Here is a 27882-nt window from a genome sequence, read left to right on the forward strand (position 1 = left end):
TCCCTCTCTCCATCTCTCCCTTTCTCCCTCTCTCCTGTCTCCATCTCTCCATCTCTCCCTCTCCCCATCTCTCCCTCTCTCCCTCTCTCCCTCTCTCCATCTCTCCCTCTCTCCATCTCTCCCTCTCTCCATCTCTCCCTCTCTCCACCTCTCCCTCTCTCCATCTCTCCCTCTCTCCAACTCTCCCCCTCTCCCTCTCTCCATCTCTCCCTCTCTCCATCTCTCCCTCTCACCATCTCTCCCTCTCTACCTCTCTCCATCTCTCCCTCTCTCCATCTCTCCCTCTCTCCCTCTCTCCATCTCTCCCTCTCTCCATCTCTCCCTCTCTCCCTCTCTCCATCTCTCCCTCTCTCCATCTCTCCATCTCTCCCTCTCTCCCTCTCTCCATCTCTCCCTCTCTCCATCTCTCCCTCTCTCCCTCTCTCACTCTCTCCATCTCTCCCTCTCTCCCTCTCTCCTGTCTCCATCTCTCCCTCTCTCCCTCTCTCATGTCTCCATCTCTCCCTCTCTCCATCTCTCCCTCTCTCCATCTCTCCCTCTCTCCCTCTCTCCTGTCTCCATCTCTCCCTCTCTCCATCTCTCCCTCTCTCCATCTCTCCATCTCTCCCTCTCTCCATCTCTCCCTCTCTCCCTCTCTTCATCTCTCCCTCTCTCCCTCTCTCCATCTCTCCCTCTCTCCCTCTCTCCATCTCTCCCTCTCTCCATCTCTCCCTCTCTCCCTCTCTCCATCTCTCCCTCTCTCCATCTCCCCCTCTCTCCCTCTCTCCTCTCTCCATCTCTCCCTCTCTCCCTCTCTCCATCTCTCCCTCTCTCCATCTCTCCCTCTCTCCCTCTCTCCTGTCTTCATCTCTCCATCTCTCCCTCTCTCCCTCTCTCCATCTCTCCCTCTCTCCTCTCTCCATCTCTCCATCTCTCCCTCTCTCCATCTCTCCCTCTCTCCCTCTCTCCCTCTCTCATCTCTCCCTCTCTCCTCTCTCCATTTCTCCCTCTCTCCATCTCTCCATCTCTCCCTCTCTCCATCTCTCCCTCTCTCCCTCTCTCCATCTCTCCCTCTCTCCTGTCTCCATCTCTCCCTCTCTCCCTCTCTCCTGTCTCCATCTCTCCATCTCTCTCTCTCTCCCTCTCTCCATCTCTCCCTCTCTCCATCTCTCCCTCCCTCCCTCTCTCCCTATCTCCTGTCTCCATCTCTCCCTCTCTCCCTCTCTCCCTCTCTCCCTCTTTCCCTCTCTCCTGTCTCCATCTCTCCCTCTCTCCCTCTCTCCTGTCTCCCTCTCTCCCTCTCTCCCTCTCTCCCTCTCTCCCTCTCTCCCTCTCTCCCTCTCTCCCTCTCTCCATCTATCCCTCTCTCCCTCTCTCCCTCTCTCCCTCTCTCCCTCTCTCCTGTCTCCATCTCTCCATCTCTCCCTCTCTCCCTCTCTCCATCTCTCCCTCTCTCCCCCTCTCCATCTCTCCCTCTCTCCCTCTCTCCTGTCTCCATCTCTCAATCTCTCCCTCTCTCCTGTCTCCATCTCTCCCTCTCTCCCTCTCTCCCTCTCTCCCTCTCTCCCTCTCTCCATCTCTCCCTCTCTCCCTCTCTCCCTCTCTCCTGTCTCCTTCTCTCCATCTATGTCTGCTGCATCTGCTGTGTGAGTCGGGAGGTGTTTGTGACCCCTGTGATGACCCCCACCTCTCTCCTGTCTGGGGGTGCTGGCTCTCTTCATCTGTAACCTGGGATCAAAACACATCCAACTTTATTTAAAACATATCAATACATTCTTCAAAAAAAGTATAAAACCCAAGCAATGAAAGGAAATAAATTACGAATAAAGAACTGCTTGTAGTTCAGGTGCTAAGGGAGACAGAGGTGTATAGTACAGTATGTAGAAACACATAGAGGCCAAGCTTAAGCTGGATAGCAGAGACATTGCTTTCTCTGGACAGCTCAGGACGTATCACGGCTTTGAGTATCTCGTCCCTAACTAGAGACATCAAACTAGAAGATCTTGTTAGCAACAAAAGCCCTGGGCCCTTGTCAAAGGTAGTGCACTATACAGTATATTAAATAGGGTGCCATTTCAAACCAAGAGAGAGAGAGTCAGTGTACCTCGTCTCCGGAGACGTCGAACTCGTAGAAGATCTTATCGAGGGCGTGTACCTTGAGGTTGAACAGGAAGCCAGAGGCCTGGAACTCGACGGGGCTGATGGTGCGACCTCCGTCCATGTCCAACAATTCAAACACCGGCCTGGAGTGACGGAAGCGAAAGTTATTCTCCACGTGGTACTGAAAGAGGTTGCATACACACACACACATACGTGTTGCATTCACACACATAAAGATAAGACAAACTGTATCAAAAGGTTCTGTAACGTACATTACCCTGTGCATTCCTCATTTCCGTTCCAGCTGTGATTTATTGCATTTCTATGAAACCTATGTTTTCTGGTCAACTTTGAATCATGGCAGTAAAACGCCTTTTTGTTGTCTCTGTAAACATGACTGTCATTTTTTTATGAGATATGAAAAGGGAATTAGGAAGTAGGTTGTGTTAAACAGGTTTTTATCTCTTTGTCTGAAAGCCAGATATGAGAAGTGGTTTCCCCATGATACACAAGATCAACAGAGAATGGCCTTTAATGGCCTTCAGTTTGACCGCATGGTTCTGACATACAAGCCCTATTCTGCTGACCGCATGGTTCTGACATACAAGATATATTCTCCTGACCGCATGGTTCTGACATACAAGATCTATTCTCCTGACCGCATGGTTCTGACATACAAGATCTATTCTCCTGACCGCATGGTTCTGACATACAAGATCTATTCTCCTGACCGCATGGTTCTGACATACAAGATCTATTCTCCTGATCGCATGATTCTGTAGTAACAGTTATGACATGATACAGTTTAATGAATGAATTACTTATCTGAACTTCAATACTGGCAGACAAGACAAAAATACACCCACACACACATACAGAGAAACACTACCTCGCTGCAGAGCAGGATGCAGACCAGCATGTAGAACTGTTCGAAGCCGATTTCTCCGCTGGAATTCCAGTCTAACATGTCAAAGGTCATCATGATCTCATTCTTCTTCAGGTCAGTCACATGGTGCATGAAGTGGTAGAACTGGATGTCTGCCAGAAAAAGAGAAATGGCTGCTCTTTAATAAAGTTTGTGGGAAAACGTTTTAATAACCAACATGATTTCTTGTCAGGTTACTGACTACACCTGACCAACACCCATATACGTAAGGAGGACACAAATCACCTGGATGTCTATTAATACATAGACAAACATTTTAACGTTTTTACCAACCCTTTTTTGTCATGTTACTTCCGCCACATTGCCCATACACATCTAAGTACAGGAATGAACTCAGGAATACTTAGACAGAAATCCACAATTGACCATTCAGAGTGTTCCTGTTGTGGACATCCAGTAGTTTGAAGTAATCAGACAGTATTTTGGCGCAGGGAGAGAAGACGTTAGTCACAGTCCAGATAATGTCCAACAGCTCCTTTCTTTAGCTTCATCTTGGCTTACTGACTGACCACTGCAGAACTGCTGTCCCTCTCAGCGCTACCTGACACTGACATCACAATGGTTCACCTGTCACCACTTCTCCCGAAGCTGCTACCTCTCCTTGTTCGGGCAGGCTTCGGCGTTCGTCGTCACCGGCCTTCTAGCCACTGCCGCTCCTCTTCTCATCATTCCATTTGTTTTGTCTTGTTTATTACACACACCTGGTTCATATCCCCTCATCAGTACCTGTATAAGTGTTCCCTCTGCCCCCTCTTTGTGTGTGATTGTTTATTGTGGAGGATAGTGAAGCTCGGTGGAGCACTGTGTATTTTGTATCGCCGGGATATTTCCCTGTGTGCCTTGTATTTTCCAGTGCGCCTGTTTTGCGCACTAGAGTGTTTTTGACGCATTACTGCGTAACTCTGTATTTGCGGAATAAAGCCTGTTATTCTGTGATTGACCCTCCTGCGCCTGACTCCTTCGACATCACCTCATCACATCACCATGGAATTTAGTGTTCTATTACAGATTCTACATTCTATTGATAGAATTCTGACATTAACGATAAACTAATTTAGTAGTGTTTTAATTAAATGATCATTACATACTATTTTGACAGTATATGACAACTTACCAGTCTTTACTATTGATGTCACTACGCAAAGGTGCATCATCACAGACAAACAAGTCTAAAGAAAAAGTGAAAGTGAAAGACTTTCCTTGCTCACCTTTGTTACATCATTTCATTCCCTCAGTACCTACAGCGTTACGTCATCTCAATTATTAAATGTAGCCCATTTCCCAAGTATTGCTGAATCATAACATAAAACTAGTATAGGCTTAAATGAAACCATTTTGGTACCACTGGCGTGTACTGCACAATTACATACCATGTTTACATTTATACAGTCATGGATAAGAAGGATAATAATTGTAATCAAAGTGAAGAGATTGATTTTGAGAGGTGGTTGGTTGAGGCTACAAGATACAGATTATATTTATTTATTTATTTATTTAATTCACCTTTATTTAACCAGGTAAGCCAGTTGAGAACAAGTTCTCATTTACAACTGCGACCTGGCCAAGATAAAGCATAGCAGTGCGATGAAAACAACAACACAGAGTTACATATGGGGTAAAAAAACATAAAGTCAAAAAATACAACAGAAAATATATATACAGTGTGTGCATATTAAGCAATAATATTGAAAGAATGCATGCCAGGAAGTCTATTATCATGTCTTGTTTAGGAAGATTAGAAAGTGAATGAGTTCCTCGTTCTGCCCGTCTGTACTTTTCTCAACTGGGTAATTTTATTGGATGCTAAATGTCATCGACATAGACACATATTAAAAAGCCACTGTTTAGACTTCAGCGTTATTCAGAGGATAAGTGTTGATCAGAAGATGTTTCATTGTTGTCTAAAGGTATGAACAGTTTACTTTTAAATTAACTTGTTGGGCTATGAAGTTATTATGCAGATCAAGTATTCATTTTGTACATCATATTCTATTTGTTATGAACACTTAGATTTGTATATTTACATGTTTGACAAAACATTATTATTTATTTTTCTCTCTCTCTCTCTCTCTCTCTCTCTCTCTCTCTCTCTCTCTCTCTCTCTCTCTCTCTCTCTCTCTCTCTCTCTCTCTCTCTCTCTCTCTCTCTCTCTCTCTCTCTCTCTCTCTCTCTCTCTCTCTCTCTCTCTCCCTCTCTCTCTCTCTCTCTCTCTCTCTCTCTCTCTCTCTCTCTCTCCCTCCTCCCTCCCTCCCCTCCCTCCCTCCCTCCCTCCCTCCCTCCCTGCCTCCTACTCTCCCTCGTAGATGAGGTTTACTTTACTAGGCATTCTAATCCTACACCAGGCCAAAAGCCAAAGCCCCAAGTTCACTCAGAGCAGCTGGAATCTTCTACCCAATGGTAGGAAATCATCACCTCTGATCAGTACATGTATATCACTGTCATCTGAAGATCAGCACAGTTTGTAACGATAATGTCAGCCTGTACACTTGTCGGTATGTTGTCAGCTCATTATTAAGACTTGTATATGTGTTTCCAGTCTGGTATAGTACAGTACATTCAGAAAGTATTCATACCCCTTGACTTATTCCACATTTTGTTGTGTTACAGCCTGAATTCAAAATTGATTAAATGTATTTTTTTCTCTCACCCATCTACACACAATATCCCATAATTAGAAATGTTTGCTAATTTATTATACATAAGTATTCACACCCCTGAGTCAATGCATGTTATAATCACCTTTGGCAAGGACTACAGATGTGAGTCTTTCTGGGTAGGTCTCTAAGAGCTTTGCACACCTGGAATTTACAATATTTGCACATTATTCTTTAAAAAGTTATTCAAGCTCTGTCAAGTTGGTTGTTGATCACTGCTAGACAGCCATTTTCAAGTCTTTCCATAGATTTTCAAGCCAATTTAATTTCTAAACTGTAACTAGGCCTCTCAGGAACATTCAATGTCATCTTGGTAAGTAACTCCTGCTTTGTCTCCCAGTGTCTGTTGGTGAATTTGTCTCCCAGTGTCTGTTGGAAAGAAGACTGAACCAGGTTTTCCACTTGTTTTTTGCCTGTGCTTAGCTCTATTCTGTTTCTTTATTTAGACTTGCCATAACAAAGGGGTTAAATACTTATTGACTCAAGACATTTCAGCTTTTCAATTTTAATTAAGTTGTACAATTTTCTAAAAACAAAATTCAGCTTTTATGTTATAGGGTATTGTGTGTTGGCCAGTGACACAAAATCTCACTTTAATCAATTTTAAATTCAGGCTGTAGCACAACTAAATGTGGAAAAAGTCAAGGGGTGTGAATACTTTCTGAAATCACTGCATATAAAGATCAGTTAGTTATATTTTGGTTTTGCCAGTCCGGTGTATAGATGGTATAAAGTTGTGGGTATGTTTATGTCAGTTCATTATAAGGTTATATCAAGTTGTGGGTATGTTTATGTCAGATCATCATAAGGCTATGTACAGTTGTGGGTATGTTTATGTCAGATCATCATAAGGCTATATAAAGTTGAGGTAGTGTTTATGTTTGTGTTGATGAGCTACAGTCTGATCCATAATTATTGGCATCCTTGAAAAAGATTAGCAAAAAAGACTGTAGAAAATAAATAATACAAATACTGAACTACTGTATATTTTATCCTCAAACAAATGGAAAAATTTAAATATTTTATACCAGTACAATTATTCAGAGGAAGAGATTTTGTTTAACAAGTAATCTTTTTTTTCTCAAAAAGATAGGGTTCAAATTTATTGCCACCCCTGTTTTTAATAGGATAACGGCACTGAGCCTTTTTCTAAAATGTTTTGAGATTGGAGAACACATTGGAAAGGATATTAGAGCTTTCCATTCCTCCATACAGAATCTTTCCAGATCCTTGATATCCTTCGTCTGCGTTTATGGGCTGCCCTGTTCAATTCAAACCACAGGTTTCCGATGGGGTTCAAGTCCGGTGGTCAATTTAGAAAAAGGCTCAGTGCCGTTATCCTCGCAAGGTGAGGTATTGAAAGGTTTTGACAACAGGGTTGGCAATAATTTTTACCAATCTTTTTTAGATAAAAAAATGATGCTTGTTAAACAAAATCTCTGAGCAATTGTATTACTATAAAATAATATAATTCTCAAAAGAATTTGAGCATACAATATAGTTCAGTATTTTTATGATTTATTTGAAACAGTCTTTTTTGCTCATCTTTATGACGGGTGGCAATAATGCTGGACCTGACTGTATATGTTGGCGTTGATTGAAGTGTGTGTTGTCACCAGTTGTTGTGGTGAATGTAGACGGCTCGCTGGTTCAGCATCCTCTGACCTGCCTGGGATCCTTCAACCGAGAGGAGGAGGGTTGGAGGAAAGACCGTGACTGGGTGTGGCGGAGAGATGGAGAGGAGGACGAGGAGATTCTATGGATGATAGGTGAAGAGGAGAAGAAGAGGGGGAATAGCTTCCTTGTCAACCTGGAAGAGAGAACTGGAGGAGGGATCTTTACATGTCACAGCCTGGATAGAACCCTGCTGAAGAATACTACGGTGCTGGTCAAACACCTGGACGAACAGAAACGCATTCTAGAAGGATCCACCAGAACAGGTACACAGGATGTCTGTCTGTCATCCGAAATCAAGTCAAACATTAGTTTTTCATTCATTATCCAATTCTAACATGACATCTTCTGTCTCTCTTCTGTTTGTTTGTTTCTATTCTAAGGCTATATGAAATGTTCTACACGGAACTTCCAAGGAGAGTTCCACTGCTCCTGGAAATATACCACTAAATATGTTGGGACTGTTATGTCTGTCAGAGTGGCACGGTACTATCACCACCAACCTTTATATGTATCACTACTACACTCTTAGAAAAAAAGGTGCTAAGTAGAACCATACAGCTTTCTTCGGTTTGTCCCCATAGGGGAACCCTTTTTGTTGCTGGTTACAACCCTTTGCAGAGGATTCTATCTACAACCCTCTATGTAGGGTTCTTCAGAGAACCCCCTGTATAATATACTATGGTTCTACCAAGAAACCTCTATGGAGGGTTCTGCTTAGAACCGTCTATGATGGGTTCTACCAAGAACCATTTTATCTTTGGAGGGTTCTTCCTAGAACCCTCCATGAATGGTTTCACCAGCCTTTATAATTGTATTATTACATGACATATATCATAAGGCCTGTCTTTGAGAGTTATAGCCTAACAAAGTGGCGTTAGGAAACTCCTGGTTCACAGGCCACATCAGGCCTGCAAGTCACATTATACTGGCTTGCAAAGTGATGTGTAATTCCTATTGGAATCCAGCCAGAGTTAGGATATCCAACAAGTGGAATTGTTAATCACCTGCAACCTGCATTCAGAATAACTGCCAGGGTAGAGAAGATTGAATACTGAGCCTAGCTCAATCATATAAACTGGAACAACCATCTCAGTAACAGGTGCAATAAATCCAATTACTAACAGATTGGATTAGTTTAGAAAACGGTATGTTATTTATCTTAATTAACCAATCAATGTTTAGTACATGCAAAAACACAGATATTACAGTAAAATAAACAATTCAGAAAATCTCCCTGCAATAGAGCATGCTGGGAAATGTTATATATGGTTCTATGTAGAACCCTTCTTGCCTTCCAAATAACCCTTCTTACGTTCCAAAGAATCATCAAATAACAATTTCTTCCAAAAACAGTTCTTAGGATGCTAAAGGTTCTAGGTAGAACCCTTTGCCTTACAAAGAACCCTTGTCTTCCAAAAAGGGTTCTTCTAATCAAAGTGGTTCTTGGTAGAACCCTATCCCTCCTTACAGAACCTGTTTGAAACCCTTTTTTCTAAGAGTGTATACATTCTATGGGTCTGATTAATGTATAGTGCTATAGTGATGTATAGGATATAACATGTGACTATTGGAGAGTTCTGTATAGGATATAACATGTGACTATTGGAGAGTTCTGTATTGGATATAACATGTTACTATTGTATAGTGTTATAGTGATGTATAGGATATAACATGGGCATAATAACTTACAGTATTTACTTGATTTCAAATTTAATATTAGTGAATGGACTACTGCAATGGCCTGTGTTACTCTAATTTCAGTCATCCATTTCTTGGCTTTTCTATAGTGACCAGTCTGATGCGGAGGACGTCAGCTGTTCTGTGGACGCCAGTGGACAGGAGTGGACATGTTTGTCTTCGTCTGGCCAGAGTGACATCATGTGTTCTGTGAACAGTATGGGACTGGGGGTGTTCTGTGTGGACAGACAGTATTGTCCCTATGCTGAGGAGACTGACCGGATCACCCTGACCATCTATATGAGGACTAACTACCTGCTGGAGGAATACTCCCAACACTTCTACTTATCAGAGATAGGTGAGGACACACACACACACGGAGACACACACACACACACACACACACACACACAGACACACACACACACAAAGAGAGAGACAAACACACACACACACAGAGACACACACACACACACACACACACACACACACACACACACACACACAGAGAGAGAGAGAGACACACAACACGTCTACTTATCAGACATAGGTAAGTGTTAAGTAGGGACCTTGTAGCAGTCATAAGGGCAGATATGTTGCAAGAGGCTGGCAGGATCAGGTGCACAAGTTGTGATTTTAGGCTACTTAAAGGTGACAATAATGGTCTATGTGTGCACTTCACTATATTTACCAACTAATAAAACAATTATGTTTACTAACTTCACAATGTAAGTGGTCTCTGAAAAGAAAATGCCTTGGAGCTGGCAAAGCTGTCTATCCCATAACAAACATTAAGAATGCAGAAACAAAGCTCTCTGAAATGGCAGGACTTTTAGAGCACTAGTGGAGAGAAACAGTAATAATGTCTTCGTCACCACAGTTAGGAAACCTGCCTCTATAGACAGTGCTGTGAAAAAGTATTTGCCCCCTTTCTAATTTTCTCTACTTTTGCATATTTGTGATACTGAATGTTATCAGATCAAACTGGCGAAAACCAAACTCTGTATTCCACAGTAAGAAAGAACATCATACCAAAGGTCAAGCATGGTGGTGGTGGTGTGATGGTTTGGGGATGCTTTGCTGCCTCAGGACCTGGACGACTTGCCTTAATAGAAGGAACCATTAATTCTGCTCTGTATCAGAGAATTCCACAGGAGAATGTCAGACCATCCGTCTGTGAGCTGAAGCTGAAGCGCAGCTGGGTCATGCAGCAAGACAATGATCCAAAACACACAATCAAGTCTACATGACCTAATCCCAATTGAGATGTTGTGGCAGGACTTGAAACAAGCAGTTCATGCTTGAAAACCCACATGTCACTGAGTTAAAGCAGTTCTGCATGGAAGAGTGGGCCAAAATTCCTTTACAGCGACGTGAGAGACTGATCAACAACTACAGGAAGCATTTGGTTGGAGTCATTGCAGCTAAAGGTGGCACAACCAGTTATTGAGTGTAAGGGGGCAATTACTTTTTCACACAGGGGAATTGGGTGTTGCATAACTTTGTTGATGAAATAAATATGTAATTGTTGTGTTATTTGTTCACTTATGTTCCCTTTATCTAATATTAGGTTTTGGTTGAAAATCTGATAACATTCAGTATCACAAATATGCAAAAGTAGAGAAAATTAGAAAGGGGGCAAATACTTTTTCATAGCACTGTACACTGAACAAAAATATAAACGCAACATGTTCATTTTCCAGGCGCACAAAAATCGTATTTCTCTCAAATTTTGTGCACAAATTTGTTCACATCCCTATTGGTGATCATTTCTCCTTTGCCAAGATAATCCATCCACCTGGATGCCGGCCTCACAACCGCAGACCACTTGTAACCATGCCAGCCCAGGACCTCCACATCAGGTGGGTGGGTGCTGAGGAGTATTTCTGTCTGTAATGAAGCCTATAGTGGGGAAAAAACTCATTCTGATTGGCTGGGCCTGGCTCCCCAGTGGAAGGGCCTGGCTGCCAAGTGGGTGGGCCTATGCCCTCCCAGGCCCAGCCATGGCTGCACCCCTGCCCAGTCATGTGAAATCCATAGATTAGGCCCTAATGAATGTATTGCAATTGACTGATTTCCTTATATAAACTGTAACTCAGTAAAATCTTTGAAATTGTTGCATGTTGCGTTTATATTTTTGTTCAGTATACAAATATCTTGCACATACAGTGGGGAAAAAAAGTATTTAGTCAGCCACCAATTGTGCAAGTTCTCCCACTTAAAAAGATGAGAGAGGCCTGTAATTTTCATCATAGATACACGTCAACTATGACAGACAAAATGAGAAAAGAAAAACCAGAAAATCACATTGTAGGATTTTTAATGAATTTATTTGCAAATTATGGTGGAAAATAAGTATTTGGTCAATAACAAAAGTTTCTCAATACTTTGTTATATACCCTTTGTTGGCAATGACACAGGTCAAACGTTTTCTGTAAGTCTTCACAAGGTTTTCACACACTGTTGCTGGTATTTTGGCCCATTCCTCCATGCAGATCTCCTCTAGAGCAGTGATGTTTTGGGGCTGTCGCTGGGCAACACGGACTTTCAACTCCCCTCCAAAGATTTTCTATGGGGTTGAGATCTGGAGACTGGCTAGGCCACTCCAGGACCTTGAAATGCTTCTTACGAAGCCACTCCTTCGTTGCCCGGGCGGTGTGTTTGGGATCATTGTCATGCTGAAAGACCCAGCCACGTTTCATCTTCAATGCCCTTGCTGATGGAAGGAGGTTTTCACTCAAAATCTCACGATACATGGCCCCATTCATTCTTTCCTTTACACGGATCAGTCGTCCTGGTCCCTTTGCAGAAAAACAGCCCCAAAGCATGATGTTTTCACCCCCATGCTTCACAGTAGATATGGTGTTCTTTGGATGCAACTCAGCATTTTTTGTCCTCCAAACACGACGAGTTGAGTTTTTACCAAAAAGTTATATTTTGGTTTCATCTGACCATATGACATTTTCCCAATCCTCTTCTGGATGCACTCTAGCAAACTTCAGACGGGCCTGGACATGTACTGGCTTAAGCAGGGGGACACGTCTAGCACTGCAGGATTTGAGTCCCTGGCGGCGTAGTGTGTTACTGATGGTAGGCTTTGTTACTTTGGTCCCAGCTCTCTGCAGGTCATTCACTAGGTCCCCCGTGTGGTTCTGGGATTTTTGCTCACCGTTCTTGTGATCATTTTGACCCCACGGGGTGAGATCTTGCATGGAGCCCCAGATCGAGGGAGATTATCAGTGGTCTTGTATGTCTTCCATTTCCTAATAATTGCTCCCACAGTTGATTTCTTCAAACCAAGCTGCTTACCTATTGCAGATTCAGTCTTCCCAGCCTTGTGCAGGTCTACAATTTTGTTTCTGGTGTCCTTTGACAGCTCTTTGGTCTTGGCCATAGTGGAGTTTGGAGTGTGACTGTTTGAGGTTGTGGACAGGTGTCTTTTATACTGATAACAAGTTCAAACAGGTGCCATTAATACAGGTAACGAGTGGAGGACAGAGGAGCCTCTTAAAGAAGAAGTTACAGGTCTGTGAGAGCCAGAAATCTTGCTTCTTTGTAGGTGACCAAATACTTATTTTCCACCATAATTTGCAAATATATTCATAAAAAATCCTACAATGTGATTTTCAGGATTTTTTTTTCTCAATTTGTCTGTCATAGTTGACGTGTACCTATGATGAAAATTACAGGCTTCTCTCATCTTTTTAAGTGGGAGAACTTGCACAATTGGTGGCTGACTAAATACTTTTTTCCCCCACTGTATACGTAGACCTAGCAGAGGATTATATGCTGAGTGTTTGTTGGTTTAAGTGCTACTGAAAGTTAGTTTGATTGTGCAGAGTGCTGGTAGAAGTTATGGTAATATTCTCTCTCCCACCTCTCTCCCTCTCCTTCACTCACCCTCTCTCTCTCTCTCTCACACGCTCTCTCTCTCTCTCCCTCTCTCCCTCTCTCCAGTGAAGCCAGACAAGGTATCCATTAAGGAGGTTAACAGCAGTACTATAGAGTGGAGCTATCCTGTCTCCTGGAACAGACCCATCTCCTACTTCCCCCTCTCCTTCCAGGTCAAAGAGATCGAAGGCAGAGAGCGCAAGAACGGGTGCACGTGTGATTCTCCCTGCACAGAGTCCAAGGTGAGGATCACTGTCTATATACTGTACGTACTACTAGCCCTTGTCTCCAAAGCTTGATGAGGGCCATTACACCAAGAGATCCAGACCCTGTACTAACAGTCGTATACTCTTGAACTAATCGACGGGTTCACTCTGGTCCCTGGTTATATTCATTCGAGCACACAGTAGCAAAACATTTTGCAACGAAAAGGAGCATTTCTTATTGGACAAGTTCATGTAGTCCCTCTCTGCGTCAGGCCATTTTCTTCCATTTGGTGCTTAATGAATTCAACCCCTGTGTTCCTCCAGGTCCACAGCGCAGAAAGCAGCCAGTGGTCAGTAAAGGCCAAGGTGACGGTGTGTGTCAGGGCCCAGGATGCCCTCTGTGACACCCACTGGAGCGACTGGACAGAGTACAGGTCAGTACCACACTCTATACTGTATTCAGGAGAACCTCTCATCAAGGAGCCCCAGCCGTTCCATGTATTTGAACTATTCAATTCGTCAACTAATCATCAAGCCCTTGAATACTACTGAATCAGTTGAGCTAGTTCAGGGCTACAACAAAATTGTGAAATGGCTGGGGGTCTCCGAGGAGAGGGTTTAAAACCCCTGCTCTAGTCTACTGTTTTATCATGCTACATCTACCAGGGTGAAGTTCAATTGGGTTTTCCATTCAGTACATTCAGGAAGTGGATCGAAATTCCATTTCATAAATTGAAAATATGCCATTGTTTATCAATTCATGAATTTAATTTCAAAGAAGACATTGCAGAAAAACATGTTTTACAATATGTTGTGATTTTTCAGAAGCAGCAACAAGGGAAACAAGAGGGGGAAGCAGGAGAAGCAGAAGAAGCAGAAGAAGAGTGTGTCTCAATAGTAGATCTTTACCATACTGATGGCCATCAAATATTATCCTATTTATTCACTCTGTAGAGTTTGTAGGCATTCACACTCTAAAACATCAACTATGACAAAGGTGACTTTGTTGCCAAGATCAGAGATTGTATTTCTGAACTCATTTACTGACACAAACTTTACTTTTACATTCTTTATAGTTGTTATGAAATGTATTTAGTAATATTTATTTGATCATGATTATTGATTTATTGTTGTTGCTTTTTATCTCATAGAGTATGACATGACGCCTCCTGAGTGGCGCAGTGGTCTAAGGCACTGCATTGCAGTGCTAGCTGTGCCACTAGCGATCCTGGTTTGAGTCCAGGCTCTGTCGCAGCCGGCCGCGACCGGGAGACCCATGGCGTCGTCCAGGTTAGGTTTGGCCGGCAGGGATGTTCTTGTCCCATCGCGCACTAGTGAATCCTGTGGTGGGCCGGGCGCAGTGCACGCTGACACGGTCGCCAGGTGTATGGTGTTTCCTCCGACACTCTGGCTTCCGGGTTAAGCGTCTCGGTTGGGTTGTGTTTCGGAGGACGCATGGCTCTCGACCTTCGCCTCTCCCGTGTCCGTACGGGAGTTGCAGCGATGGGACAAGACTGTAACTACCAATTGGGTACCACGAAATTGGGAGTTAAAATAAAAAGAGTATGACATGCACTGAACTGATATTTTTGTGACTTTAATACTCTAAATCAAAATAAACGTACAAACCTGCATTTACAGTAAGTGTGTATGAGTTCTTTCCTCTACTCTGTGCTCACAGGCACTAATGAATTTCAGGATTAAAAAAGAACAACGTGAAATCAAGCATCATCAAAGGAAGTAATGTATGACTAATCTCAGCGTTAAATACAATATAAATACCTCCGGCAATACACTTCCTTTGTCTCTGACAAACCACAACAGGATGTCCAGGAAACTGGTTGGATGGCTTAGACCAATGGCTTGACAGTTGAGGGTTCTAGAACACAGTGACTGTTGCTTTTCTCTCTATTTATCCAACATGGGGTTTTGGGGTTGCTGGGTGGGATGGGATGGAAGTTATTTCGCAACACTGTGCATGAGGTGCACTGACTCCCACACAACTACAAAGCAGTTTGGAATTGGTAAGGTTTTGAGATATATTTATTTTCATACATGTACTAGTTGAGTATGTATTGAATGCAGTACCTAGTCGAGGAAATCTGAGTCCAGAAACATCTTACTTGGTTACACAATTTAATTGCAGTATTCATTCTTAAAATAATTAAATGATAGTCAAACTATAACCCTTCAATTTGGATCAAGCAATGGACTTCAAAATAAACCAATCAGTATGGCATCATGCTCAAGCAATAGACTTTAAAATAAACCAATCGGTATGGCATCATGCTCAAGCAATAGACTTCAAAATAAACCAATCGGTATGGCATCATCCTCAAGCAATAGACTTCAAAATAAACCAATCAGTATGGCATCATGCTCAAGCAATAGACTTTAAAATAAACCAATCGGTATGGCATCATGCTCAAGCAATAGACTTCAAAATAAACCAATCGGTATGGCATCATGCTCAAGCAATAGACTTCAAAATAAACCAATCAGTATGGCATCATGCTCAAGCAATAGACTTTAAAATAAACCAATCAGTATGGCATCATGCTCAAGCAATAGACTTTAAAATAAACCAATCGGTATGGCATCATGCTCAAGCAATAGACTTTAAAATAAACCAATCAGTATGGCATCATGCTCAAGCAATAGACTTTAAAATAAACCAATCAGTATGGCATCATGCTCAAGCAATAGACTTTAAAATAAACCAATCGGTATGGCATCATGCTCAAGCAATAGACTTTAAAATAAACCAATCGGTATGGCATCATCCTCAAGCAATAGACTTCAAAATAAACCAATCAGTATGGCATCACATTCAATAACAGTTAATAACCAGTTGCAACCTTATACAAAGGTGGGCATATAGTGTGTAGTGGAAATCTACTGTGTCTCTTTCTGCTTTTTCAGTGTCTTACACTTATTCTACATGTTTGACCTGTTGCGTACTTAGAAATGCGCCTGTTGTAGACAGACAGGGTGTCTGAGGTTTGCTCTCAAAAGGTCGGCTCAGCGGGAGTGGAAATATTGGCTGAACGACCAGACTGTGGTTGCCAGGTGTTCTCCTCCTCTGCAGCTGGTCTCTGGGAGCAAACGCTTTGCTGGGGCGGCAGGTAGCTTAGTGGTTAAGAGCGTTGTGCCAGTAACTGAAAGGTCACTGGTTCTAATCCCCTAGCCTACTAGGTGAAAAATCTGTCGATGTGCCCTTTAGCAAGGCACTTAACCCTAATTGCTCCTGTAAGTTGCTCTGGATAAGAGTGTCTGCTAAATGATGTAAAGAATGCACTTGGCTATCTTTGTGTAACCCGTAGCGATAGTATAAATATGCTGAGGGGGAAATACCTCATCAGAGCTTCTGACTAAACTCCACATGAAGTGCTGTTTGTCTTTAATCTCTCCGCTGGGGTGAATAAACATAGATTCATTTAAGCTTGACATTGGGGTCCTTAGTTGTAATTTCCACGGCAAGTGGTACAGAGAGGGGGCAGATCTTCCGTCTCAATTCACTTAAATGCACCAAATTCCTGTCACTGCCAATACAATGCAATTCAGGCATGTTGTTTTCTTGTCTATGGTATCCAGCTTCTCCTGGTGGATATGACAGACGGTAACATAGTGCAATCTGCTTTGTATTATTGTTGAGCGCAGCCACGTCTTCAATCTCCATGACAACCATATGAAATCAGAATGCAGGCAACAAGTGTTTTTATAGCACTTGGGTAACAGTCAGCAAAGATGAAGAGTTGAACTGATAGCGCCTTATAACTCAAATTCTCACCTGATGACCTGTTCGTCCTCTCCCTGCCTCAACATGGGTGGTGCTCTCTCTCACTCTCTCTCTAATGCCTGTCTTTGAACCCTGCCATAATCATATGACCAAAATACCTTTATAATATTACAAAAAAATGGCTGGCCTTAACAATGATGGGGTTAGCTTGATAACATGAATTAGATTCTGCTTTTATTAGCTAAATTATGTATTTACTGTCTGGAAATAGGTATAGTTAGCTAGCTGACTACATAGTACCAGTCTATTATGAATTGTACAGTATAGTTAGGTAGCTATGTAGCCATTCATTCATTTGAAAAAAAATATTATGCTCTGCACTTTGGCACCTCCATTAAGGGCACTAGCTACGCTTCCGCATTGTCTCCGTGCTGCTGTGCTGTTTGTTGCTACTTGGCTACCTGCCAAACTATTCACGTTTTACTTTTAATAAACGTTTAATCAATCTCTGTGTTCAACAAATTTACCAACTTTTTAGTTTTGTCCTCACTCATCTTTTTTCGTTAAACTTTTTCACCCCGGACGTTTTATCCCGAGACAGAAGAGTCATTTTCCTGTGCGTTTTAGCTGCCAACTTTACTTTATTTTCCTTTTTTCCATCGCAACTTTTTTCCCTTATTCAACTTTTTCACTCCGGACGCTTTATCTGGACATGGTTCGTCAACATCTTCAACAGCCGAAGCTAAGTAGTAACATTAACATGATGTCTTCTAATTGCAGTCGCTGTACTCATAATATACAGGAGAACGATCGCCTTACGGCGGAGAATAGCTGTGCTACAAGCCCAGCTTCAGACGTATCGTTAGGCAAGGGTAATTTCAGTGTAGGAAAGGAAGAAACAGCGTCTGTGCCACCAGTAAGTACAGACAGTAACGTTAGTATAAATCCCCCCGCACAGTCCCCGCGAGCCGGACAACTTTCTCATGGCTTCTGGAGGGAAATACTGTTGGAATGCTCAACCGGTGTCGCTCATTCAGCCGACAGAAACCTTCAACCGGTTTTCCCCATTATGTAGCGCAGTCGGAGTCTGAGTCTGAGTCTTCTCTTGTCTCTACTCCTCCCGTTACGGGGTCTGAGACGCCGAAGGCTCCACCATTAGCTCTGACAAATTGAAAACCCTAGTCATTGGCGACTCCATTACCCGCAGTATTAGACTTAAAACGAATCACCCAGCGATCATACACTGTTTACCAGGGGGCAGGGCTACCGACGTTAAGGCTAATCTAAAGATGGTGCTGGCTAAAGCTAAAACTGGCGAGTGTAGAGAGTATAGAGATATTGTTATCCACGTCGGCACCAACGATGTTAGGATGAAACAGTCAGAGGTCACCAAGTGCAACATAGCTTCAGCGTGTAAATCAGCTAGAAAGATGTGTCGGCATCGAGTAATTGTCTCTGGCCCCCTCCCAGTTAGGGGAAGTGACGAGCTCTACAGCAGAGTCTCAGCACTCAATCGCTGGTTGAAAACTGTTTTCTGCCCCTCCAAAAAGATAACATTTGTGGATAATTGGCCCTCTTTCTGGGACTCACCCACAAACAGGACCAAGCCTGACCTGCTGAGGAGTGACGGACTCCATCCTAGCTGGAGGGGTGCTCTCCTCTTATCTACCAACATAGATAGGGCTCTAACTCCTCTAGCCCCACAGTGAAATAGGGTGCAGGCCAGGCAGCAGGCTGTTAGCCAACCTGCCAGCTTAGTGGAGTCTGCCAATAGCATAGTCAGTGTAGTCAGCTCAGCCATACCCATTGAGACTGTGTCTGTGCCTCGACCTAGGTTGGGCAAAACTAAACATGGCGGTGTTCACCCTAGCAATCTTATTAGGATAAAGACCTCCTCCATTCCTGCCATTATTGAAAGAGATCGTGATACCTCACATCTCAAAATAGGGTTACTTAATGTTAGATCCCTCACTTCAAAGGCAGTCATAGTCAATGAACTAATCACTGATCATAATCTTGATGTGATTGGCCTGACTGAAACATGGCTTAAGCCTGATGAATTTGCTGTGTTAAATGAGGCCTCACCTCCTGGTTACACTAGTGACCATATTCCCCGTGCATCCCGCAAAGGCGGAGGTGTTGCTAACATTTACGATAGCAAATTTCAATTTACAAAAAAAAATGGCGTTTTCATCTTTTGAGCTTCTAGTCATGAAATCTATGCAGCCTACTCAATCACTTTTTATAGCTACTGTTTACAGGCCTCCTGGGCCATATACAGCGTTCCTCTCTGAGTTTCCTGAATTCCTATCAGACCTTGTAGTCATAGCAGATCATATTCTAATTTTTGGTGATTTTAATATTCACATGGAGAAGTCCACAGACCCACTCCAAAAGTCTTTCGAGCCATCATCGACTCAGTGGGTTTTGTCCAACATGTCTCTGGACCTACTCACTGCCACAGTCATACTCTGGACCTAGTTTTGTCCCATGGAATAAATGTTGTAGATCTTAATGTTTTTCCACAAAATCCTGGACTATCGGACCACCATTTTATTACGTTTGCAATCGCAACAAATAATCTGCTCAGACCCCAACCAAGGAGCATCAAAAGTCGTGCTATAAATTCTCAGACAACACAAAAATTCCTTGATGCCCTTCCAGACTCCTTCTGCCTACCCAAGGACGTCAGAGGACAAAAATCAGTTAACCACTTAACTGAGGAACTCAATTTAACCTTGCGCAATACCCTAGATGCAGTTGCACCCTAAAAACGAAAAACATTTGTCATAAGAAACTAGCTCCCTGGTATACAGAAAATACCCGAGCTTTGAAGCAAGCTTCCAGGAAATTGGAACGGAAATGGCGCCACACCAAACTGGAAGTCTTCCGACTAGCTTGGAAAGACAGTACCGTGCAGTACCGAAGAGCCCTCACTGCTGCTCGATCATCCTACTTTTCCAACTTAATCGAGGAAAATAAGAATAATCCAAAATTTCTTTTTGATACTGTTGCAAAGCTAACTAAAAAGCAGCATTCCCCAAGAGAGGATGGCTTTCACTTCAGCAGTAATAAATTCATGAACTTCTTTGAGGAAAAGATCATGACCATTAGAAAGCAAATTACGGACTCCTCTTTGAATCTGCGTATTCCTCCAGGGCTTAGCTGTCCTGGATCTGCACTACATTTCGCGAGGGCCTGGGATCGGGAGAGACACTTAAGTGTTTTAGTACTATATCTCTTGACACAATGATGAAAATAATCATGGCCTCTAAACCTTCAAGCTGCATACTGGATCCTATTCCTACTAAACTGCTGAAGGAGCTGCTTCCCTGTGCTTGGCCCTCCTATGTTGAACATAATAAACAGCTCTCTATCCACCGGATGTGTACCAAACTCACTAAAAGTGGCAGTGATAAAGCCTTCTTGAAAAAGCCAAACCTGACCCGAAAAATATAAAAAACTATCGGCCCATATCGAATCTTCCATTCCTCTCAAAAATTTTAGAAAAAGCTGTTGCGCAGCAACTCACTGCCTTTCTGAAGACAAACAATGTATACGAAATGCTTCAGTCTGGTTTTAGACCCCATCATAGCACTGAGACTGCACTTGTGAAGGTGGTAAATGACCTTTAATGGCGTCAGACCCGAGGCTCTGCATCTGTCCTCGTGCTACTAGACCTTAGTGCTGCCTTTGACACCATCGATCACCACATTCTTTTGGAGAGACTGGAAACCCAAATTGGTCTACACGGACAAGTTCTGGCCTGGTTTAGATCTTACCTGTCGGAAAGATATCAGTTTGTCTCTGTGAATGGTCTGTCCTCCGACAAATCAACTGTACATTTCGGTGTTCCTCAAGGTTCCGTTTTAGGACCACTATTGTTTTCACTATATATTTTACCTCTTGGGGATGTTATTCGAAAACATAATGTTAACTTTCACTGCTATGTGGATGACACACAGCTGTACATTTCAATGAAACATGGTGAAGCCCCAAAATTGCCCGCTAGAAGCCTGTGTTTCAGACATAAGGAAGTGGATGGCTGAAAACTTTTTACTTTTAAACTCGGACAAAACAGAGATGCTTGTTCTAGGTCCCAAGAAACAAAGAGATCTTCTGTTAAATCTGACAATTCATCTTGATGGTTGTAAAGTCGTCTCAAATAAAACTGTGAAGGACCTCGGCGATTACTCTTGACCCTGATCTCTCTTTTGACGAACATATCAAGACTGTTTCAAGGACAGCTTTTTTCCATCTACGTAACATTGCAAAAATCAGAAATTTTCTGTCCAAAATGATGCAGAAAAAATTAATCCATGCATTTGTTACTTCTAGGTTAGACTACTGCAATGCTCTATTTTCCGGCTACCGGATAAAGCACTAAATAAACTTCAGTTAGTGCTAAATACGGCTGCTAGAATCCTGACTAGAACCAAGAAATTTGATCATATTACTCCAGTGCTAGCTTCCCTACACTGGCTTCCTGTTAAGGCAAGGGCTGATTTCAAGGTTTTACTGTTAACCTATAAAGCGTTACATGGGCTTGCTCCTACCTATCTTTCCGAGTTGGTCCTGCCGTACATACCAATACGTACGCTACGGTCACAAGACGCAGGCCTCCTAATTGTCCCTAGAATTTCTAAGCAAACAGCGGGAGGCAGGGCTTTCTCCTATAGATCTCCATTTTTATGGAACAGTCTGCCTACCCATGTGAGAGACGCAGACTCGGTCTCAACCTTTAAGTCTTTACTGAAGACTTATCTCTTCAGTAGGTCATATGATTGAGTGTAGTCTGGCCCAGGAGTGTGAAGGTGAACGGAAAGGCTCTGGAGCAACGAACAGCCCTTGCTGTCTCTGCCGGGCCGGTTCCCCTCTCCACTGGGGTTCTCTGCCTCTAACCCTGTTGCAGGGGCTGAGTCACTGGCTTGCTGGTGCTCTTTCATGCCGTCCCTGGGAGGGGTGCGTCACTTGAGTGGGTTGAGTTACTGACGTGATCTTCCTGTCTGGGTTGGCGCCCCCCTTGGTTTGTGCTGTGGTGGAGACCTCTGTGGGCTATACTCGGCCTTGTCTCAGGATTGTAAGTTGGTGGTTGAGGATATCCCTCTAGTGGTGCGGGGCTGTGCTTTGGCAGAGTGGGTGGGGTTATATCCTTCCTGTTTGGCCCTGTCCGGGGTTTCTTCGGATGGGGCCACAGTGTCTCCGGACCGCTCCTGTCTCAGCCTCCAGTATTTATGCTGCAGTAGTTTGTGTGTCGGGGGCTGGGGTTAGTTGGTTATACCTGGAGTACTTCTCCTGTCTTATCCAGTGTCCTGTGTGAATTTAAGTATGCTCTCTCTAATTCTCTCGTTCTCTCTTTCTCTCTGAGAACCTGAGCCCTAGGACCATACGTCAGGACTACCGGGCATGATGACACCTTGCTGTCCCCAGTCCGCCTGGCCTTGCTGCTATTCCAGTTTCAACTGTTCTGCCTGCGGTTACGAAACCCCTACCTGTCCCAGACCTGCTGTTTTCAACTCTTAATGATCGGCTATGAAAAGCCAACTGAGAGACCTGAGCCCTAGGACCATACGCCGGGACTACCGGCCGTGGTGACTCCTTGCTGTCCCCAGTCCGCCTGGCCTTGCTGCTATTCCAGTTTCAACTGTTCTGCCTGCGGTTATGGAACCCCTACCTGTCCCAGACCTGCTGTTTTCAACTCTTAATGATCGGCTATGAAAAGCCAACTGAGATTTATTCCTGATTATTATTTGACCATGCTTGTCACTTATGAACATTTTTGAACATCTTGGCATGGTTCTGTTATAATCTTCACCCAGCACAGCCAGAAGAGGACTGGCCACCCCTCATAGCCTGGTTCCTCTCTAGGTTTCTTCCTAGGTTTTCGCCTTTCTAGGGAGTTTTTCCTAGCCACCGTGCTTCTACACCTGCATTACTAGCTGTTTGGGGTTTTAGGCTGGGTTTCTGTACAGCACTTCGAGATATTAGCTGATGTAAGAAGGGCTATATAAAATAAAATTGATTGATTGACTAGGGTGACCACTGACTCACTGAGTGCTGCTCATCTGAAACTGCAGTTGAAAAGGAAAAGGGGAAGTTCCTGATACTGTGCTAGCTTTGGTGCTAACTTAGCTAGCTAACGTCAGCCTGGCTGAAATAGCCAACCTAGCATTGCATCACTCGGTATACAACTATTTTTACACGATATTATCTAATCACCAATAGTTTGGTAGTTATACATCAACATAGGAATATATTTAAGAAATATTCATGAAATTGTACTTGTTTTAAACTTTCAAAACATTTATACATTGGAGCGTGAATATATAGCTACATTTTTCATCCCCATCCCAGAACTGTCCAGAAGTGCAATTTCAACTATCCCAAACTGAAAATGAATCACCCCAAATAAAAACACTTTGTTTATTTTTATGTTTTGATATGCCAACATGGGTTTACTCTAGGACCTGAAAGGGTGCATACTGCCACCTGTAGTGTGTTGTCTGAACAGGTATAAAGCCAAGGTTTGTGATTTACAGCCAGCTGTAGTTATGGAATGTTTTCTCATGAGTGTAATTAATTGGCTGATCCCTCCTGATGACCTGGATGGAATGATGTGATCCTTCCTTAACACATAGGAAATCCCACCCAGTTGACTACTTAAAAATGGTGAAAGTCCTCAATGGCGCTGCCTGTGCTAAAACAGGCTTTTGGGCACTAGAATCCTCTATCTATCTCTATGATTAACCCCTGCCCCTTATCCAGATAGATTAAAGTGCTGATGATGAAGCTCACCAGTCAAGATATGTTCTCTTCTAGCAGATTGCATATCAACACTTACAACATACAGTGGGGAAAAAAAGTATTTAGTCAGCCACCAATTGTGCAAGTTCTCCCACTTAAAAAGATGAGAGAGGCCTGTAATTTTCATCATAGGGACACGTCAACTATGACAGACAAAATGAGAAAAGAAAATCCAGAAAATCACATTGTAGTATTTTTAATGAATTTATTTGCAAATTATGGTGGAAAATAAGTATTTGGTCAATAACAAAAGTTTCTCAATACTTTGTTATATACCCTTTGTTGGCAATGACACAGGTCAAACATTTTCTGTAAGTCTTCACAAGGTTTTCACACACTGTTGCTGGTATTTTGGCCCATTCCTCCATGCAGATCTCCTCTAGAGCAGAGATGTTTTGGGGCTGTCGCTGGGCAACACGGACTTTCAACTCCCTCCAAAGATTTTCTATGGGGTTGAGATCTGGAGACTGGCTAGGCCACTCCAGGACCTTGAAATGCTTCTTACGAAGCCACTCCTTCGTTGCCCGGGCGGTGTGTTTGGGATCATTGTCATGCTGAAAGACCCAGCCACGTTTCATCTTCAATGCCCTTGCTGAAGGAAGGAGGTTTTCACTCAAAATCTCATGATACATGGCCCCATTCATTCTTTCCTTTACACGGATCAGTCGTCCTGGTCCCTTTGCAGAAAAAACAGCCCCAAAGCATGATGTTTCCACCCCCATGCTTCACAGTAGGTATGGTGTTCTTTGGATGCAACTCAGCATTCTTTGTCCTCCAAACACGACGAGTTGAGTTTTTACCAAAAAGTTATATTTTGGTTTCATCTGACCATATGACATTCTCCCAATCCTCTTCTGGATCATCCAAATGCACTCTAGCAAACTTCAGACGGGCCTGGACATGTACTGGCTTAAGCAGGGGGGACACGTCTGGCACTGCAGGATTTGAGTCCCTGGCGGCGTAGTGTGTTACTGATGGTAGGCTTTGTTACTTTGGTCCCAGCTCTCTACAGGTCATTCACTAGGTCCCCCCGTGTGGTTCTGGGATTTTGCTCACCGTTCTTGTGATCATTTTGATCCACACGGGTGAGAACTTGCGTGGAGCCCCAGATCGAGGGAGATTATCAGTGGTCTTGTATGTCTTCCATTTCCTAATAATTGCTCCCACAGTTGATTTCTTCAAACCAAGCTGCTTACCTATTGCAGATTCAGTCTTCCCAGCCTGGTGCAGGTCTACAATTTTGTTTCTGGTGTCCTTTGACAGCTCTTTGGTCTTGGCCATAGTGGAGTTTGGAGTGTCACTGTTTGAGGTTGTGGACAGGTGTCTTTTATACTGATAACAAGTTCAAACAGGTGCCATTAATACAGGTAACGAGTGGAGGACAGAGGAGCCTCTTAAAGAAAAAGTTAGGTCTGTGAGAGCCAGAAATCTTGCTTGTTTGTAGGTGACCAAATACTTATTTTCCACCATAATTTGCAAATAAATTTATAAAAAATCCTACAATGTGATTTTCTGGATTTTTTTTCCTCAATTTGTCTGTCATAGTTGACGTGTACCTATGATGAAAATTACAGGCCTCTCTCATCTTTTTAAGTGGGAGAACTTGCACAATTGGTGGCTGACTAAATACTTTTTTTCCCCACTGTACAACAAAAAGCCCAATATGAAATGTATTATAAAATTAATACATATTTATTAAAAGGTTCAAACAAACAAGCAAATATAAATGACAGATATGTTTTCTCTTATTTTACATTTACTAATCACCCGCCTCGCACACTCCCAGGTTGGACCCACCTATCAGGCTGAGCTGGTGAGTCTGCAACGCAACACAGACATTGAATCAGAAATGTTGGGAAAGGGATGCAAAAAGGTGTTGTAGACAGTAAGTGTGATTTCAGTATTTACTCATGAATGTGAAATTGTCTAACTGTTATAAAATAAACCCCTGAAGTCTGGTATTTTAATGGTTTCTATGCATGGGCAATGGCCGAGCTGCAATAAAGGTGTGGCTTGCATGATTCATTCAGCTTTACTGTGTCTGTCATGACACCTCCACACCTGTGCCACAGTGCAACGCACCTTGCAAAGTCTCGTTGAAGTCTTATTGAATCATTGCTGGTCTGCATTGCACTGTGGTACAGGTGTGGAGGTGTTAAGGCAGATACAATGGAGCTAAGTGACGTTTATCATGCAAGGCATATCTTTATGCAACTTAGCCATTGAGCCAGGAGACTAATGTCGATGGAAAATTGGGAAACCTAATTGATTTATTCCAAGGAACATTTTCAAAACCTATGTATAATTATTGGAGCAAAGGGCGACCTGGGGATAACACTCAGTCAGGGGTACATCTGTTACATTATGACTGTGTCAATGCATTTGGAATAACATATACATGTTCAACAGGCCTGTATTACATGCTTCCATACTTAATGAATGAATTAACCCACTAGTCAATAGCAATGTGAAATGCAGTGTTGCCAGTGCACTCACTCTGTGGATGATGTCTTGGGTACTGTGAGACATGAGGATGATGTCTTGGGCAGTGTGAGACATGAGGATGATGTCTTGGGCAGTGTGAGACATGTGGATGATGTCTTGGGCAGTGTGAGACGTGGATGATGTCTTGGGCAGTGTGAGACATGTGGATGATGTCTTGGGTACTATGAGACATGAGGACGATGTCTTGGGCAGTGTGAGACGTGGATGATGTCTTGGGCAGTGTGAGACATGTGGATGATGTCTTGGGCAGTGTGAGACATGTGGATGATGTCTTGGGCAGTGTGAGACATGTGGATGATGTCTTGGGTACTATGAGACATGAGGACGATGTCTTGGGCAGTGTGAGACATGTGGATGATGTCTTGGGCAGTGTGAGACATGAGGACGATGTCTTGGGCAGTGTGAGACGTGGATGATGTCTTGGGCAGTGTGAGACATGTGGATGATGTCTTGGGCAGTGTGAGACATGAGGATGTGGTCTCACCAGGAAGAGCAGTGATTGTTCATTTACTGGGTTGGTTTAGTGTAGTCCTCACTGTAAGGGAAACTGACAGACAGACAGACCGACAGACAGCAGTAACACCAGTAAAACTCCTCCAGCAGGTGTAATAGTGACAGGGCTGCTAGGGATGATGCTTACCTGGGTGGAAACAGGACGTCGTGCTCATGCATGAGAGATCTCTCTCTGATGAAACCGTTCATCTTCACTGTGATGGAGCTGTCCATACGACTAGCCTGGTTACCAGCGATTAGAGACGGACGTGTCCATGTTGGGTGAGGAGGGGGAGGAAGCGGGGTTAGCTGGGGGTTAGAGCACTGTCAGCCTGCCCATTAGGGTGTTAGGGGCGGCACCCCACTTGTGATTGGTCAAAAACCCCAGTTGTGATTGTAAACATACAAAATAAAAAAATAAAAAATATATACATATATTATACAATTCATGGATTATGTTTTAAATGCTCATAAAAGCGTGGTAAATGTGAACATTTCCCTGTTTCAAAAATATATTGTTCAAAACAAGCTGTTCAGTTACTCACTACTCTGCCCCTCAGTGACTAACAGCAGCAGCTCCTCCTCCGAGGCTACATAGGCCGAGTGACATCGCTTCGATTGTTTTGCTAGCTATTTGCTATGAGGGGGAAATGCCACAATGAAATTGTAGGATTTCATAGCATAGATTGCAACAGCACAAAGTAAATGGGCCATCCTGGGGCGCTCAAATGTCCATTCAGTCAGAACTTCTGGGTCTGCTCTAGTCTCCCTCCCAATGAGTCTCTCGCGCCAGACAGCTTACTTCCGCACATGAGACTAGATCTGCTCTATCATGTACATATGGCGTTAAAACAAAAAGCTAATTGTAATTAACTTGTAAATAAACAATCATACCAGTCATGGGAGCCTGGGACCTGATAAACCAGACAACTACATCCAACAAGAGTTGGTGAACAGAGGGATACACTAGCTAGATTATTCTCATGGCAGATCTGGTAGGACTACAAAGCATGACTGTGGTGTATTGTTTCCCTCCATGTTGTTCATCAGGTTCTACTGTCGCTAGGTGACAGGGCAAAATGTTGTGTGGACTAAAATAGCATAAAACCGGGCGTATCACAAAGCATGATCAAATTAATTAGCCAGCTACAGTAATTTTTTGAAACGTTGAGAAATAGTTTGGTCAAATTAACCAGTTATCTACCTTTGATA

At 43.1% G+C, this 27882-nt stretch overlaps 2 protein-coding genes across 2 annotated transcripts; one reads left to right on the forward strand and one right to left on the reverse strand.

Annotated features, from left to right (window-relative positions):
- Window positions 1-2074: 2074 nt before the first annotated feature.
- LOC121586091 (EF-hand calcium-binding domain-containing protein 9-like) lies at window positions 2075-5351 on the reverse strand. Its single transcript, XM_045206120.1, has 4 exons — window positions 5317-5351; window positions 3392-3504; window positions 2969-3117; window positions 2075-2260 (listed from the first exon to the last, which is right to left on the reverse strand). The coding sequence occupies exons 1-4, from the start codon at window positions 5349-5351 to the stop codon at window positions 2075-2077; spliced, it is 483 nt and encodes a 160-aa protein (XP_045062055.1).
- A 144-nt stretch (window positions 5352-5495) lies between these two features.
- Window positions 5496-14028, forward strand: LOC121586084 (interleukin-12 subunit beta-like). The gene is made up of 7 exons (XM_045206121.1): window positions 5496-5513; window positions 7283-7619; window positions 7737-7839; window positions 9144-9391; window positions 12991-13178; window positions 13455-13564; window positions 13956-14028. Exons 1-7 carry the CDS (start codon window positions 5496-5498, stop codon window positions 14026-14028), a joined length of 1077 nt encoding a protein of 358 aa, XP_045062056.1.
- The last annotated feature ends 13854 nt before the right edge of the window (window positions 14029-27882 follow it).

This window comes from Coregonus clupeaformis, chromosome 21 (genome assembly GCF_020615455.1).
Source record: "Coregonus clupeaformis isolate EN_2021a chromosome 21, ASM2061545v1, whole genome shotgun sequence".
In the NCBI taxonomy this organism is placed as follows: Eukaryota; Metazoa; Chordata; class Actinopteri; order Salmoniformes; family Salmonidae; genus Coregonus; species Coregonus clupeaformis.

Bases quoted from the DNA above. Each gene is read 5' to 3' on its own strand.
- LOC121586091 (XM_045206120.1), bottom strand. From the start codon at position 5,351: ATGCCTAGTAAAGTAAACCTCATCTACGAGGGAGA. The intron at 3,118-3,391 runs GTCAATTGTGGA...TTTTTCTGGCAG, and splicing joins CAACAGGAACACTCTGAATG to ACATCCAGTTCTACCACTTC. The intron at 2,261-2,968 runs GTAGTGTTTCTC...AACCTCTTTCAG, and splicing joins GCATCCTGCTCTGCAGCGAG to TACCACGTGGAGAATAACTT.
- LOC121586084 (XM_045206121.1), top strand. The intron at 7,840-9,143 runs GTACTATCACCA...GCTTTTCTATAG, and splicing joins ATGTCTGTCAGAGTGGCACG to TGACCAGTCTGATGCGGAGG. The intron at 9,392-12,990 runs GTGAGGACACAC...CCCTCTCTCCAG, and splicing joins CTTCTACTTATCAGAGATAG to TGAAGCCAGACAAGGTATCC.